This window comes from Maylandia zebra, linkage group LG1, assembly GCF_041146795.1.
Source record: "Maylandia zebra isolate NMK-2024a linkage group LG1, Mzebra_GT3a, whole genome shotgun sequence".
In the NCBI taxonomy this organism is placed as follows: Eukaryota; Metazoa; Chordata; class Actinopteri; order Cichliformes; family Cichlidae; genus Maylandia; species Maylandia zebra.
The window spans coordinates 13,125,416-13,143,812 of record NC_135167.1 but is presented as its reverse complement, the minus strand read 5'-3'; the positions used below and the strand labels follow the sequence as shown (position 1 = coordinate 13,143,812).

Here is an 18,397-nt window from a genome sequence, read left to right as displayed (position 1 = left end):
AGTCTGTCATGGGACCAGAAGCGCAATTTAGTGCCTTGGTGTACTTTATTTGTGTTTTCTGCTGTTCGCTTTTGTGTCTGGCCACCATCACTCACATCATCCTGTTAGCGTGGGAGGCTCTTCCTTTCCCATGTCAACCATGTTCACACACACACGCGCGCGCACACTCTCACACTCACAGCAACACCACGCACTTATGAGACTACCGTGTGATTATCAAAGCAAACATTTACCTTTGAGCATACAGTCTAACTTTGACGTATAACATGCAAGTGGACTGGTTCATTGCTTTGTCACATAATTCCTCATGTGAAATAAAGCTCTGATGGAGGACCACAGATCTCCTTTAAAGGCCGTGACCTTTTGAAAGACAAGTGCTGCAGCTGGGCTCAAAATAAACTGCATCTTACAGCTGTTAAAGGACCGCCAGAGCAGCAGCTGTATTGATAAAATGACACAGCTATAGACTGAGTTTCTTTTATTTCTGTAACACCAGATTAATGAAGTTCAATAAAGGTTTAACATTTGACTTCTTGCATTTTTAATCCAGATCAAATTTAGAATATATCTTAATAGCACTTAACTACACTAAACGTAATTAAATTGCTTTTAGTGTGTAAGAAAAATTATGACTGTGAGCACTGATGGATCAAATTAGAGGTACACATTACAGAGTTGCGCTTACAGGCCTTCTGCACAGCTAAAGCGTTATGTGGTAAGCTCTGTTTATTCAAGGGAGTGAATCTGCCCTAATACCACAGGAATATGAGCAACATAGTGTGAAGTGCGACAGACCGACATTAAGTGGGCGTCTGCAAAAACTCATCACTTTCCGCTGTACTGATTAGATTGTTGCATAGGCAAACATTAATCTATCAACCGATAAATACGTAAGAAGAGACAAAAAAAAAAAAAAGGAATTAGCATAAAAATTCACAAAACCCAGCTAAAGTTTACACTTATTCCGCTCATTTCGATTCAATTTGTTCTCGCTCTCTTTCAAAAAACAAACAAAAAAAACCAACAACCCTCTAGTGAGGTTTCCCAAAATGAACTTTCAGAAATATTTTCATGAGGCTTCGGTCTCGATATTACATCAGCGCTCGATGCAAATTTGGACAATTTCGTGTGGGGCCGTCGGAAATAAGCAGAACTTATTTTGGAAGAGATTTTCCATCTCAAAAGAGACATACAACGGAAAAGGAGTTTACTCCACCTCTGCCCATTTACGATTCTTTTCTGTTTCCCTTCTCATTCAATTCAACAAACTACTTGGAACAGCTTCAGTTTCATAACAAAAGTTCTAACGTGTGGACTAAAAACTAGAGCTAGCAGGTCAGTAAACCAAAACGCTTATCTCTAAGGAGAACAAGGCCAAAACCAAAGCAACAGTAAGCAACTGAGCAATCATCGCAGTCTGTAAAAATAAAACGTTTCCCTCATCACTGAGCAACAGATAATCTATGCTTCAATTTAACCTGGAGCTCCACACATCAATAACCAGAAGTGAAACAGAGGTTTGAGTCGCGCATAAGCTATGACTAGTTTCATATGCCATAGTATTTTCTCAGGTTTACTGGTATTGTTCATGACGGTGCAACAGAAAACCAGTGATTCAGCGCTGCCTGTCGTAGTAACTGTGGCTCTGAATGTCTCAGCCGAAGGGAGATCCTCTGCAGATGACTGGGAGGGGGGCTCCCTAGTCAAAATATACATCTGCAGTCAGCCTACTACCATTACTACAGTTACTCCTACTTGTAAAGGCTACAATCAGATCACTCAATCCTCTGGGAGCTAACAGATTTAAATCTTTTAACTGACTGAAAAGAACAAAAGAAACCCATGAAGTGCTGCCTCCTCTCTTAATCATCGATTGCGTTGCACGATTAAAGATGTTAACTTAGAGGGAGGACAATTTTTCCAGTCACCATGCATGCAGACCTTTTTTCTCATCCAATCTTTAGCAATACACTGTTGTGTAGTTTCCAGCACAAATACGAAAGAAGTTTGTTTTTGAATGCAGGAGAAAGAGAAAACTCTTTGTGTTAAGCACCACTACTGTCTGCCCGTAGGCTCGGTAAGAGTCACAACGAGCTAGAAGGTCCAGAATATTATAGATATTACCTCAAACCCAGGGGGAAAAAAAGCGTGGCTACAAAATGTCAGGCAGATTTTAAATCTTAGAAATAAACTGCTAAGTGAGAAATGAATTTGTTGTCAGATTTGCATATTGTGATTGAAGTGGTATCAGGGGCTCTGTTAAATTTCCCTGAAAGGAGGTTTCACATCTAGCAGGAGACCACTGTGACTGGGTTAGCTCACGTTTCTAAAGTGCATGTCAAAAGCATAGGCATATTGAAAAGATTTCCAAAATGCAAAACAGAAGTGAAACAGGCAGATGGTCATTCAGTACGATAAACATGTCTTCTGTCGAAATGGAAAGTGGGTAATTATCAAAACTCTTTATGACACACTGAAAAACATTCCCTGACCCAGGCATTAAAAACATTACCCTGGCAGTGCGGCTTAAGCAAATAGCTCAAAGTTTGAGTGATTCTTTGGTCCAGCAAATGAAGACAACATGCCACAATGGAAAATACTGGCGCAAAGGGAACAGAGGGAAGCAAGACTCGGTTTGCCTGCAACAGGGAATATCAAAGCACACAGTTTCCACTTGCAGGGCCCTGTAATGACATGCACACATCCTCACAAAGCCTCGTCTATGAGAGCAAACTTTAAGTAAAAGAGCCACTGACTGATCACACACATTGGAAATAGACGGTCAGTTGATAGAACTGGTATTGAAATCTTCCAGGCCTGCTCCGGAAAAGTCTTCCCCCCCCTTTTATTTCCATTTACCCTTCATCTCAGCTGCTTCTCTGTGATCCCTTTATGCTTCATTTTAATTTTACTTCTGGAGTGAGTGAGTGGGTGGGTGAGGGCACAGAGCATACCGGAGAAGCTTTTTACAAAGTCTCAGTTTCTCAAAGTCACTCATCTCTGTGAATCATCTGTGGATTTCCCATTTGATCTAACGGTAAGTGATTCGCAAGACTCTCGCCTTTCAACGAAGACACAGAATTGTGGTTCCACTTAGCGGATGACCGGAAGACAGTTTTAAAACAGAAACCACTGGAGTTTGAATGGCCACTTGGGGGGCATCTCCAAAACCCACACCACTAATAAAATGTATAAACTATTGTTTTGTTTTTTTGTTTTCTTCATTTAAACTGTCATTTTCTACCAGCTGCAAGCTGAACTAAAACAACAGATTTAGAGCTTTTTCCCCACTTCAATTTTCAAAAAAAGTGACATCTTCAAATACTTTCATTAGCAAGTCTAACATCCAAAGATATTTCAGGAGCAAAGCAGGAAATCTTTTAGATTTAAGAACAAACAGAAGAAATTTATTTTTCCTGTAATATTTTGGCTACCAACAGGAATGCAGCGGCAACGTAGCATCAACAGGCTAAAGTGACTCACCGAAAGCTCACGGGCACAAACACACACAAAAGCTTGCAAACACACATTTCCACAGCATTACAAGGGGAGTGAAAACTGCTTTACTACAATCTGTCAAGTCCTTACTTGTGCAGCATGAAAATGTGGTGACTAGTATTAATTTTCCAGTTGAGCACCAATGCTCCATACCTGGCTTAAGAGCACAAAAAACAGACTGTCAACAAAGCAACAGAGAAAAAAAACAATGAAAAAACCTTAACCATAAAAGCAGCAGTACTACTTTCCTAAATAATATCATATATGCATATTTAAAAAAAACAAAACAAAACAAAAAAACAACGTACGAGCTAAACTACTTTTATTACCACAGAGGGACTTCTAGGCTTTCCCTTCTTCTAACGAAAAATGCAGCAACTGGCACCGTCTCCATACCAGGTTGCGTCTGCCAAGACATCTGCATTAAACTCTTTAAGACCCTAATTGTGTGGAAAGATGACACAGAAAGTCCTTTTCCACTTGTTTGAGGGGAAAAGACCAGCAAATGTTTGCCATTGTTTTTAAAGAGCAGCGGTGGCATTTAATGGAAATCTATTTTCCTTTCACTGCTTACAGCGTTTATGCCAGCAAATCAGGAGTTTGGGGTTATCCGTGTTATTCTTCTGCCTAATGGCAGTATGAAGTCTCTAACTCTAATGTGTTAGAGACTTCATACTGTCACACAAAACAACTAATTTCTTTCTGTGTTTTCATGAAAAAAATAATGTTCTGCAAATGACTTAAATCTGTTTGTGATGGCGACTCGACAAATTAACTTTTCATTCCAAGAAAAAATATCAATGAATTACAGCTTAGAAAAGGACCCAAAGACAAAAAGGTATTTGAAAGTCTAATTTTATGTTTAATTTCATTTAAGAGAAAGCTGTAGCTGTATTTCTCAAAGTTAAAATCCAATATTTACTGGCTTTCCCCCCCTTGGAGGGCCAACTGCTGAGAAACAGTCTTTTTGGATTACTTGGTCAGTGGCCAGTTCACCACTTTTTTTTTTTAATTACAAACTTTCCAGTTCTCAGCTATTTGTAGCATTCATGGTGCACACATCATTTGCAGGATGCACATCATGAAATGACTTTAAATAAACAAATGACAGTTTATCATTTAGAGATAAGTAAAATGGGAAGTCGTTGGTTTCGGTGGCATTATAACATGCCTCTCATTACCTGGTACATACCAAATTATTTCTGTCTGCTAATATGAAACTACAACAGCTGGTGAATTCACAAAGACTGGAAACGGGAAAAAATTGTTTTCTGTGAAAGTAATCCATCTGCTAGCACCTTCACACATGACTTAACAGCAGATTATCTTTCTGTTAAAGAAACAAGTATCACTTTCATTTGGACATTAAGTGCAGACTTCATGAAGTGGCCCAGTAACTGAACTCTGTAAACTCTGTATGCATGTGTGAAGCAGCACTACTGAGCTGGTGGGTGGATTTTGTCACATAATGGTATAGACAGTCTAGCTGCTCCATAACCCAACTCTATTATGAAAGCTAAGCTAAGCCAACCTAGTGCTGCATTCACCATCACACTGAACATAGAAGAAGAGATTAGTGGTGCTCTTTAGATAACGAGCAAGAACATTTTTTAGTGCAAAAATGTTGCTTAGCAGATAAATCTGTGTGGACCAACAAAGATGGAGCAAAAAAATAAAAACTAAATCTCCCAACGTGAAGATTTTTCTTCCACCACAAAATGCTTTTTGTCCTTTTAGCAACAGCTGGTGAAACTTTTTCATTTGTATGTAGTCTCTTTCCTTGTAAACACAGAAAAACAGAACAATAAAAACATATATTTAAAGATGGACACTGCCTGGCATATTTGATGACATCCACAGGATGATACGTGTCGCTCAATGTGCATGTTTCTGTGTCTTTACTGTGCCAGTGTCTCTGCCTCGAGGAGTGCAAGCAGCAGGGCTCTGCCTAATATTAACCCTCAAAGCCATAGCTCACAGTTTGGGGCAGCTATGAAATTGGGCAGGGCAGCGCAGACAAAAGACCGGCTTTGTTGTGGACACACGCTGCGTGCAGTGTCGACACTACAGCAACTGCTCACATGCAAACAAAGCCAATAACACACATGCTATTCTTTCCCAGCTGTGCTCTGCAAACATAAAGACAGTCACGTGCAGATTAATTAGTTAAGTGCACAGGTTGGCAGCAAAACAGCTTCAGACTCTGTCACCATGACCACTATGCATTCTTTAAGCCGCTACCATGCTCATACAGTCACCAAACAAACGTGTATCTATAGATGCTTGGAAAACCTGCCTGACAATCTCACGGATTATAAACCTATTAATCACGTATACGACACCTAAATGGAAACTATAATTCATTTTCTGGTTAAAGTTCTGATAAATCTTGCTCTATACACCAAATTTGTTATAAAAAAACAGTGTCTTTGATCATTTTCCATTAAGACACCACCCAATTATATTCTGTTCTGTTTTGATTCAGACATCAAAGCAGTAGAAAAGCTCCACATTTTAGAAACACTCTGTTAAATCTCTTGTTGCTTTTACATTGAGAAGATACTTCTTTGCTTTTGTGGTTTATGGTCTTTCACTGCAAAGCCTAATAAAAATAAAGCATGGCTGCCCCTGTATCACAAAGAAGCAATTGTTATCTATGTAATTTTTATATACATCTTAAGTGCTGTTTCTCCAAAAATACACTTCTGTGTTTAGACAGGAATGAAAATTTCAAATGTGCATTACACATTGTACATAATCATTAAATTATTCAGTTTACACTTCAATTTAATTTCAGATTCCAAGAACATTTCAGATTGAACGTCTCAGTTGAGTGACCCTGCAGTGGGTTTGGATTCAGGACTTGTCTGTCCATCTGTCTGTCAGTCTGTCTTCTCACCTCCTGTGTCTCCTGCTCTGTACGGGCAGGCACACACACACACACACACACACACACACACACACACACACACACACACACACACACACACACACACACACACACACACACCTCCACAATATCAAAAAGATGCACACAAACACAATACACACAATCTCTCCCTAACACACGCACCAAGACACACATCTCGCGCATGCTATGGTGTGCGTCACAAGTGCCATCTGCTTGCTAATCAGAGCAGTTTTCTACACATTTGTATTCCCTCTTCTATCGCCGACTTCAGTCTATGGTAGTACAGCAAAAGTTGAGCTTAAGTGTGATGGACATCCATGCAAAAATAGTGAGTCTATATTAAACCAGTCTGAGAACAAACTCTTCTAAACACAAGACGCATTTTATCAGAAAACAAATGATAATTATGTACAAGTGTTCAAAAGTCATAATTTTAGATTTTTTTTTTTTTTTTCAAATTATGAAACCAGAATGCAGGTTTATCGCCACGCTTCATGAATTCATAAACCCTTGTGGTAAAATTTGTGTTCATCCTGATCTGCCTGTCTGCCAAACTGGGGTGTATGTGGTCTACTTAAGAGAGTGTGCTGCGACCTCCTAAAACTCAGAGCCGGGTAAAAACTCCACATTTCTACTTCAAAACATGGCCTACAGAGCTGGGCTGGCACAGAAAGCTATTTTTAGCCACAGGCTCAAAGGGAGAGCTTACATTCCCGTCTGAACTGTGTCACTCACAAACTTTTCTCACACTTTTTTTCAAATAAGAGATTGAGTACATGCAGCTACTTTCAAAGTGACTGTGTCTCCGTGTTTGACAGGGGCAGAGGCTGAATAAAACTGCGCTAAAGTTTCATGAAGAAAAAAAAAGCAGCTAAACAGACTTCATGTGTGCACATGAATGAGGCTGTGAAAAGGGAATAGCTATATGTATTCTTAAGTTTTATGCACTATAGAACGCCACCAGCTGTTCACACGACTTACTGCGAGCAGTGCTGTGTTAATGAGACTGACCCTTTCTAGAACGCAGTATCACACTTCCCTTACATAGCCTTGCCAGGCTACTTATTAACCCTAAATCTTCAGAACTCTCATTTGAATATGTCAGTAGTGGTAACACAACCTACAGATAAGGAGGTAGGTGACTTAGAACGGTGTGGATTAACATATTTTAGGATGAGAAGTTCATGGATGAGAGAAAAAAAAAAGGTGCTAAATGCATGTGCTGACTTCATGGTCAATTGTTAAGTCAACAAGTTCTTCTGAGCATGCTAATTAGAGTTGTTAGTGCAGGTACACACACGCTCAAGTACACACAAGCACACACAGGATGTAATTACTGCAGCAGCACACAAACGTAGTCGTCGTGTTCCAGCCACAGTCTTTGCAAGTAGCACAAAATGATGCAATCCTCTCCCTGCCTTCAGCTCCAAGAAGCCAAAACATTCAAAATGTAATTAATCTCCAAACTGCTGCCACAGATACAGAAGCTCTGCAGTCCACAATTAGACCCTTTAATACGATACTACAGCTATCAGTCTTATTGTGTCTATGTTACCCAATACGAAGTCACAAGACCCCTCAGTAATGAACCTGTGTACACAACTGTGCACTGCAGTGACAGATGAAACACTATCACTGTTATCAGGCATCAAGGTTTCAGCCTCTTGAAAATATAACAACTGGTGCTGTGTATTGTTTTACATCATCAGGTACAAATTTATCTTGTGCGTCACATATTGTAGGGTAAATTTAATCCCTGAGCGGTCCCTTGTTTCAGACTGAAAATGAGATTGATCACAGATGGTTGTGCTCTAAATATCTTGTGTAAAAGGATAGGAAAATGTGATAATGAGAGTTGAAGGCTGGACTGACAGAAAACTGAGTGAGAGTCAAAGACGCATAGTTACACACAGAACAAAACAGGGTTGCAGAGAGAAAGAAGCATGGTTAAAATAATAATAATAATAATAATAATAATAATAATAATTTTAAAAAAAATAGAAATTACTATTTTTACACTATTACTCCATCAACCTTTAATTTTTTATTTCAGATTGCTTTGTCTGTTTTGTGTTACCGGTACTTCTGAAAGACAGTCAAATTTGAATGAGTTCAGCTCTTTCTTTTTACGTAATGACAGTTAAAATTGTAAAGGCAGCTAGTTCTAAACATTGAACTTTCTCCCAAAGGTTACACGTGTTTCACTGTTTATTAAAATACAAGGTAGCCACTGAGCCTAGGCAATAAAAACTAAACCCACAGGAAATGTTTTAAGAATATAAGGTCATACATATCACGGTGTGGTACGGGAACTGCACAGTACAGCAACAGAAAGCCCTGCAGAGGGTCGTGCGCACAGCTGAACGCACTATGGGAACATCTTTACCAACACTGCAGGACATCTACGCTGAAAGGTGCAGATCCCGGGCCATCAGGATCACTAACGACTCCAGCCATCCCGCTTACAAACTGTTCAGGCTACTGAGGTCAGGGAAACGCCTCTGTAGCCTGAAAACAAGAACTGAAAGGTTCAGGAGGAGTTTTTACCCACAAACAGTGAGACTCCTCAATCAAAACACAAATCGGACAACATGATGGACAATTCCATACACAGTATATAATTTTCTTTTGAGTTTTATCCTTATTTTTATTTGTATTTTATCATTTACATCTGTATTTACGTAAATACGTACACTATAGCTCTTAACTATTACAGCTTAATATTTTGCACGATATTATACATTTTTATACTTTTATATAGATATTTTTTTATTATAAGTTTAGTAAGATGCACAGTCGGGGGGGGAGTACTTTTTAGCCGGAAAAAACATTTCACTGTGTGTTGTACTAGTTATAACTACATGTGACAAATAAATAAAGAATTGAATTGAATTGAATTGAATCTCACCATCATCCAGTGTGATGTCCTGTAAGCCAATGGAGCGGAAGGTGGGCTCCCTGTCCTCTGGCTCCTGTTTAATACTCAGCCTCTCCCCATCTGATTGGAAGGGCCCCTGAGGGCTTAGAGGATGAACCAGAGGCCCCACTCCTGCCGGAGAAAGGCTAGTCATGACTGGGCTTGTAGCCTGGGGAGAAAGTTGTCCTGAATGTTGCTGTTGGAGTGGCCCCAGGGGGCTGCCGCCTGAGGTGGGTGAAGATGAGGTGGGAGACTGGTACGGCAATGAGTGGAGCTGAGGAGAAGAAGGCCCAGAGTGGGGAGAGGGCACCATCCTTGGAGGAGGGGCGCTGGACGTTGTGGGACATGATGCTGATCTTTGACTAACTGGGTGATAGCCCATGGCCCTTTGCAGTGGTGTGGAGTGCTGCCCTGTTAGGGGGTGTCCACCTGGGGAGGGCACCTGGGTGGGAGAGCAGTGATAGCTTCCCAGCGTTTGGAGATGTGAGCATGAGGGAGGAAAGAGGGGTTGCTGGCTCTGTGGGGAACCCTCAATGGGGTTGGTTGTTGAAGAGGATGGAGCGGTTGGTGAGGAACAAGGGGAGGAGGGGTACAACATTCCCATGCCCATTGGGTGTGATGTTGCACTGGGGCTCTGCTGAAATGGCATCCTCTCATAGCCCTGAGGAGAAAGGCTGGGCTGGCCGTTGAAGGGCAGGCTGTGACCATGACTGTGCTGCATGGGCTGGTAGGAAGAATGAGGAGGAACAGAAAGGGGAGCAGAGTTCGGGTGGTACGTCATTTGGCAGTCTGCAGGGGGGTGATGCAAAATGCGACCCTGGAGCTGGGGCAGGTGCTGGAAAGATGGGGAGCCCAGGGAGGGGCAGGGGGTCTGCACGGGTAGCAGGCCAGGTCCGGAGCCCGTGGCCAGGCCATGAGGGGAGCTGGACAGAAGGTTATCCGATGGGTGGCCCAGCTCAGGAGAAGGCAGCTGGGTGCGCACCAGACTGCCAGCAGGTGCCCGGGGCATGGAAATAGGAGGTACCGCAGGAAGGTCCAGCTCGTCTCTGTGCTCCTGTTTAACCATAACTAAAGGGACAGAGGTACACACAGACAGGAGGAAGGGAAATGAGAAAAATCACACAGTCAGTCATGTCTGCCAACCAAACACAGCAAGAACATAGATAAAAGCAATATATGCATTTATCAAGCCAGAGTGTTGCCGTATCAACAATATCACTGCTATTTTTGCTTCAGGTACAGTAGTCCAAGGACCTAAACCAGCTACAAAAGTGAGTTGCATTTTTAAGTTTTTCCACATTTTCAGGTCCCACTAGTTTCCTCAGAATTGTGGTTTAAGGCTGAAAGTAGACTAAAAGACCCTTAAAGCTATATAAAATTAAAAAAAAAAAAAACCTCCCAAATTTTTTATACTAAATGGGGCCATTTCCTTTTACTGTGACAGCTTAGAGCACTGCTATGCCAATCAGTAACCTATTTCCCAATCTGGTGCCTAGTGACAGTGAGTTTTATTTTTATCCAGCTCTGAATCAGAGAGAGAGCATATGTTGTCAGTCTGGCTGCCATCATGTGAAGTGTTGTGTGGGAAGAAGAGCTGAATGCCCCCCAGCCCGGATCAGACCAACAGAACCAACGAGTTCACTGACTGTGCTTTTAATCACTTTCTGGGATTAAAAGGCAAGAGGCACAGTAACGTTGCTTTTAAACTTGAAATGGCTTGAAAAGGAGCCAGGGAATACAAATATAAACAGTATATGAATAAGCTCAAGATGTTTTCATCTTTTATTTTCCGAAATTTATAAAAAATTTAGTCCAAATACGTGAGATTTATCCCCGTTACCTGAATGACAATGCAGCGATTTCAAAAACCAAAACAGAAACAAAGGTTATTTGTTCATCAGTTTTTCTCCAAGTTTTCTCAGAACACATTCTTAAATTGGGCCAGGGCCTCTGCAGCAGCCCACGATGAAACATGAAACCGACTGATTAGCAGATTTCTTTTTTCTATTTTTGCCACAATAAAGGAGGCGGTGTCCGTGGTGACACTAGTGGTGTCAGCGACCCATCTTGACTGACTGAGCAGGGTTATTCTACTCTGCTGTAATTGGCTGAACTAATCTGTCAACGGGGAAAACAGGAACTGCCTGTGCAGAGTGGGCGTGCTTGCAAACAGAAAGGCTGGGTGGGTGGATGGGCAAGGCTGCTTATACACATAAACACACACACACACAAACACAATTATACACACTGCTGCGGTGAAAGTAAGGGTTTGGATGTGTTGCACAAAATGCTCACATGTCAATATATTCCGCCAACTATGTTTTCAGTTTGACTTGCTTTATGAGGGAAAAAAAAAAAACACAATAACAATATCTAATAACAAGACATAAATTTGATCCGAAAAAGGATTTGAAATATTGAAGAAACTTTAACAATAAAACGTTAAGACTGAGTTCCTTAACGTTTTAAGAAAAATAAGTACACTTCACACTGTAACTCACACTCAATGTATAATAAAAGTTTCCTGGATAGCAAAAGATCTGTATCATGCAAATGCAGTGCATGTCAGAAAAAAAAAACAAAAACAAAAAACGGTTGGCTCTGGATTGAGAAAGCTTTACAAAATAAACAGTTGGCAGGTGTTAATGTTATTGTTAGTGGAAGAGCCCTCTCTAAACCACAGCAATGCTTTCTTTGGAGAGAGAAAGAAAGAAACGAGGTTAGCAAAGCCCCCGTGGAGAAGCGTGCAACATGATGTTTTAAACTTTTGTCATTAACTTGGGGGTGTCACACAAGCGTGGAGCAATGCCAAATAATGCTTAAAGTATTATCTCACATTGCAAAAATATTAAATGAAGTAATTGTGTACTTTCTTAATTAAGAAAAAAAAAACGTTATTCAATTCAATTCAATTCAATTCAATTTTATTTATATAGCGCCAAATCACAACATAAGTCGCCTCAAGGCGCTTCATAGATATTATGAATCTAGACTCTAAAAAAAGCCCATCTGTGTTTACAAATATGTTCAAACGCTTTTTTACATACGTTTATTAACGTCAAAAAACACAAAATCTTTGATAAGCTACAAGACATTTAGTATTACAACAGTACGTGCAATCTGCAGTATTATCTGAACATTTTCTATTAGTCTGACACAACCTGAAGGTAAAATGCTTTTACTTTCACTATGTGCCCAATTCCTCATGTGGTCCTTTAGTCTAAAACACCATCAAATCAGATTAAACATCAATTAAACTCAGTAACTAATTAAGTAATTAGGTAACTAGAATAATGCTGATTTTTTTGGTTAATAAAAAAACCCATAACAATTCCAATAGCCTGTGCAACACTACTTCCTTTTACATCGTCACCAAGTCATAATAGCACCTTGAATTCTGTCTTGACTAATGAAGACTTTCATTTATAATTACAGGTCTAATTAATACATTTCTGTATCATTTGTAGAAACTAAAAATGCTGGTTAAACAGAAATCTTGAAGTAAACTATGATCATCACCTTCATCTAATATTTGTTTTTCACTTCCTAGATTGGATTGTGGATCAGACTTTAGTCTGCTCCAAAAATACCATGGTGTTAACAGTCCTGATGGATTGTGTGATCTTAATGTGCAGAAATGGCCCAAACTCCTCAAAACTAAATTTAAGATACATTTTTAAAGCTCTTTCTTTCTCAATCTGTTCTTAAGACTTTTAAGGACCCTTAGCCGCTCTGTTAAAAAACACAAGAATATTTCAACTCACCTGAAAGGTAAGTGAAGCGTTGTGATTGGCTCCTTTTCCGCTTGCCATTGCAGACATAGAACTGCACCTGCACGGCTGAGCTCACGCTCTTACTGTGGTACGGAGGGACCTCCACCACAATGCATGACTACAAAAACATTGAGACTTTTTGTCATGAAACATATCACAAAGTTAAAAGCACTGTGGAAAGAAAAAAAACATAATGTAACTACAAAGTCAAAGAAAAATAAAAGTAAATAAATACTACTTACACCTTGAGTTTTCTCATGGATTATTTTTGCCTCAACTTCCCATTGTGGTCGTCCATCTGGAACGAATGGTTTAGAATTTTTTTTTAAAAAAGGAAAAGGCTGCATAAAGAAGCAAGAGACTTTAGATTGACAGAGATTGTAATGTCAAAGTTAAAATTCTTGAATACACATAAAAGGGACTCCCAAGTTTGTTTTTGAATTTTTGAAATCATCAGCACTGTCTCAAAATGAAAATGAAACTGCACACATTAGGTTATACTAATATATCAAAAAATCATCAACTGCTCCTGAGTGGCAGCCCGGCTAAAAACAACAAAGTGAAGCAGAGTTTCGGTGAAGAATTTACTGAGAACTTGTGTGCGTGAATCATGGAGGCTAAGCTATAATGGTGAAGCAGACAGCATCAGTTTATCGCATCACTACAATACCGCTTCAGGCCAAACACAACTTGAATCATTGCGACTTTGAAATACACTAAAAGAGGGATATAAAATACAGCGAGAAAATTATTAACTAACTAAAACGGCAGGCTATACATGATCACTACTGACTAAAGCACTTTAATTCAGAGACTTTAAAGTAAGTTGTTTTGAAACTTGTTTTGCAGAGTCTTTGTATTTTCAGCCTTCTTAAGTATGGCTCAAAAAGAGCCAAAGGTCTTGGAAAAGTAAAAATTTCAGTTTACTCAGAATATCAGGAGACGTCAAAATGATGTAGATTTAAAAGCCCAAAAGCCTTACGAAGAAAATCTGGCTTCTGAGCCTTTAGTAATCCAAATATCATGCTGTTTGTCTTGCCTGGTTAAAATTATGGAGAAAGCAGTGGAATAGTTGTATTTATTCTAACATAAGTAAGTGCCAGGTTTCTGGCTGGAAAACCTCTTTTCCAGCTTTCCTATGAGGGATCTAATTATTTGGCCAGACACCTATGAGGGCAGCTGCTTGAAGGGAAGCAGCTGGGGTGAAAACACTGACAAGTTTGGACTCTGGCTGGAAGAAATCAGTCACTGCATCATTCAGAAGAATATGAACTGTGACAAATAAATTACTCAATTGCCTTTTAGCTTGTGTTAATTTGCAGTTACTTTTTTCAGGACGTATGTCTGTGAAGGTTCTGAGAACCTTTTTTCAGGGCGCCTACATGGTGCAAGTAAAATGTGCACCTGCATAGCCTCTTCCACAAAAACCAAAGGATTCCCCCAAATACCACTTTCAGGCATCTGCAACAAGTCTGCAGAGAGGCCTAACCTACATGTAGATCCCAGCAAACTAAGCAGTCTTAGAGGCCTAAGAGGCAGTCTTAGAGTCATTGTAACATATTCTACCAAAATCAACTATGGGTTTTAGAAGGTATTCTGATCACACAGAACATTAGCCTTACTTGTAGTAAGCACAAAAGACAGATTCACTTGATTGCAAAAGAAGAGCTTAACCTGTTGATAAAAAGAGAATTTTTTCCCCCTCAGTGAAGAAAATGACCTTGAATGCCTTTGAAGCCGACAGCAGTGCATTACAGCAGCACAGCATGTTGACATTCAACAGGCAGCAGCAAGGGCCCCACATGCTCTGTCAGACAACAAGCTTCGACAGGAGCCTCATACCACCACCGAGACAATAACTCGGTTCATCGAGACACCCTGCACACTCCAGACAGAGGGAAAGAACATGCTCTGATTGTGCTGGGAGACAGAATAAAAATATAAAGGGTGATTGCTTTTTATATTGCAACTGTGGGCTTTTTCTTTTTAAGAAGCTACAGCTGAAACACTGGAGTAACCAGGCTGTATTTGAAACAATTCAAGGTAGCCTTTAAAGTCAAACCCCTTCTATAAACAGTCATGCTTGTAAAAACTGACTCATACCAGTTATGGACTCAGTTTAACATCAGTATTTGACAAAGAGTAGCAACAACAAATACATATGTGTAAATTAGTGTAATTGTGTTTCCATCTCCAATTATTGTATATTGCATTAAATTAACAAAAAACAAGATTCATACTAAAACTGTGCAAAACCTAACAAACCTAAACATCTATCTGCTTTAATAGGCTCTCACTCCAACTCAGATATAGATTGGATCTGTATCCGTTTATAGTAAACTTACTTAGTAGCATCTTGCAATGTAAGTAAGAGTGACAGTGGGCAAATCTCTAGTTTTTCATAAATCTGTTGTCCCTCAATTATGAGAAGCCGTGGAAAAATATCTGTCATTGCCTCTCTTTTTTCTTCCATTCCAATACTTACTCCAATCAGTGTTTTTCTGCACTAAAAGCAGGCGGATTAGTCATAATCAGGTAGATCGTTTACACAAACCCAATCAACATTATTGCCCTCTCTCCTTTCATATTTTTCTTCCACAGTCCACTGCGTTCATGCACCAGCTTTTCTCCCTACCCAAGATGTGCCTCTTGAAGGTTTCCACATTTCTATGCTATGCTTCACCTGGTACACCTTAAAGAGCTAAACACATTCCTCCAGGCAGCTTTTTTTGTCCTTAATTTTTTTTTTCCAGAATGCCTCTCACTCACTCACTCACTCACTCACTCACTCACTCACTCACTCACTCACAGAAACATCACTCAACCTTTCTGCCGTGTGTGAACTTGATTCTGTAGCTCTTCATCACAAAAGTGCCTCAGGCAAGCAGAGACTGGCTCAACAAAACTCATGCATTTAAAATTTCCATCCCAAGTAACAGCTATTATATTTGTTGTTATAGAGTCATGTATAAAAGAGAAAGGATAAGGAAGAGAAAGAGGCCCACTTAACAGAGACTGGATGAATACCATGGGGGTTTAACTGAGGCTACATGTACAACGCGTTTTCATTGTAAAACAATGTTTTAAATGCAAAAGCTCTCTTTCTAAATGTGGGGCAAAGTGTGTGCATGAGTAAATCAGGAATCAGAGGGTTGGTTTATGTAATAAATACTACAGTAGATGAACAGCAATAACAAAAAGACCAGAGATTTCTTTGTTTGGACAGACAATGAGGTGGAAGTGTACTAATGGCATTTAAAAAAGAGGACTTACACACGCAGGGTGAAATCAAGCAATGTACAGTATGTGTGCCTAGCTATACTATCATGGCTATATTAAGACTGACGAGACCTGTGCAATTGTCTGAACAAGTCTCAGTTTCTTGCTGCACAGACTAAGCCACAATCTTGGATTTTTCAAACTAAACCCAGACCAGAATCACTTTTGGTTAAAGTCATTTAGTGGGTCTTGAAATACCAGATTAGTGAGGGCTGAGGCAAAGGTAATAAAAGTTGCATGCTTTAAATCAAAATGATCTGGATGTAGCTATATCCTGAGTATTTTTTTTCAGCCTAGATAGATATATAGACACTATCAATCCCACAAGGGAATCTTTAGTATTTATTAAACTAATACATTTTCATTATAGAATTTTACATTCATCTTGTTCCCCACACTCACATACTCTTTACACGACACCAGTATTATTTAGTAGTGTAGCAAGTTTTTGTCACTTGCATACCAAATGCAAGCCCAGTTGATTGTCATTATTGTAGATGCAGAGATGTCCCCATCTCCACTGCTCTTTAGCTTTAGCAGTTCATGTTTGCTGACAGATGACGGACTAAACTAACTGTGGCATGTATTGTACACTTGAGTCTGTAGGTGTTTTTCATGCCATCAACATTACAAAAATCACTTTGCTGCACAAAAATAATTTAAACATTTTAATCGTTTCAATTACAGTGTTTGAGTATATAACGGATGGGTGATTAACAAAACAAACAGTTTGAGGGTGGGGTCCTGCTGCAGTGATTTGATCTTTATTTAAAAATAAAAAAAGAATGATATCAACGCTATAATCTGCCGCAATAACACTTATTGTGGCAGATTATAGCATTGATATTATTCTTTTTTTTTATTTTTAAACAAAGATCAAATCAGTGACAACTGCAACATAAGCACGAATGATGATGTACTAATTGTTTAAGTGTTAATAAAAATTATGTTTAAAATGTTTATTATGTTTAAAAAATACTGCAAGCACAACTAACCAACTCACATAACCTGTTTGGAATTTAACAAATTAGCTTGTTGGAACAAGAAATTCCCTGAGGCTAATATAATGATAGCTGTGAATGTAGCTGAGAAGTGACGCAGAAACATTAACAACACTGTTAAAAGAAGTCAGGAATAATTTTACGCTTTTGTAATATATACTGATTTCTCCCGATATTGTCTTTTTTCGAGAAAACAGAGGTCACGGTCTAGTAACAGCACAGAAAATGTGTAATACAAATGCAGAATAAGCACAAGACCTCTCGCAATAATGCATAAAACGTGGGTTTATATGATCTCACCGGGAAGAATATCCCACTGTAAATGATAGAAGAGTAGGTTTGGTCTGTGACTAAAACTATACAGATCGAAATGACACATTTAATGTTTTACTCATGGTGGCTTGTAAAAAGCATGAAATATTTTTGCACACACATTTGGCACGCATTAATTCTGCAGGGGTGGTTCAAGGCTAAGCTGCTGTGCGAACACAAAACTTACCAGGGCCTTTCTCCAGGAAGATGACCTTAGACTCTGGGAAAAAGTTGGCACCAGTGATGACCATCTCTTCTCCCCCGCTGACCAGACAGCTGGTCAGGCTGGATTTCTCCACCTGGGGTAGTTCCTGAGCTGACCGCTGGGCTGGAAGTGGGATAGAAAGGGTTGAGGAGAGAATGGTTATTTGTTGAGCTGTATTATAAGTGACCTTATGTTATATAAGGTATAACATAAAGATAGAACAGACTGTAGATTTAAAACCTCTCTGAAATCCTACGTATAAAAGAAGAATTATGTATTATATATTTTTGTAGGTCTTTGTAGCTTTATAGATAACCAGGCTAGAAGGGAAGAGAAAAAACTGAGCACATTTACATTTTTAACAGTTATCAAACATTCTTATCTAAAGTAACCACAGCAGATCAAATCTTAAATTGCTGCAAGCTTGCTAATAAACAAGTGTGTATGTGAGAAGGTTTGTGTGTTTCTATCTTTGTATCTTTCCTGTTCTGGCTTTCTGAA

At 39.5% G+C, this 18,397-nt stretch overlaps 1 protein-coding gene across 2 annotated transcripts in view; it reads right to left on the bottom strand.

Moving 5' to 3' along the window:
• Positions 1-18,397, bottom strand: part of nfatc3a (nuclear factor of activated T cells 3a) — a 60,718-nt gene that overhangs the window by 4,460 nt on the left and 37,861 nt on the right. For both annotated transcript variants that reach the window (XM_004539561.5, XM_004539562.6), the window contains exons 6-9: positions 17,879-18,019; positions 13,342-13,397; positions 13,091-13,217; positions 9,318-10,394 (exon numbers count right to left, since the gene is read on the bottom strand). In XM_004539561.5, coding sequence (XP_004539618.1) covers positions 9,318-10,394; positions 13,091-13,217; positions 13,342-13,397; positions 17,879-18,019 — 1,401 coding nt within the window. The remainder of the gene's footprint in view (positions 1-9,317; positions 10,395-13,090; positions 13,218-13,341; positions 13,398-17,878; positions 18,020-18,397) is intronic.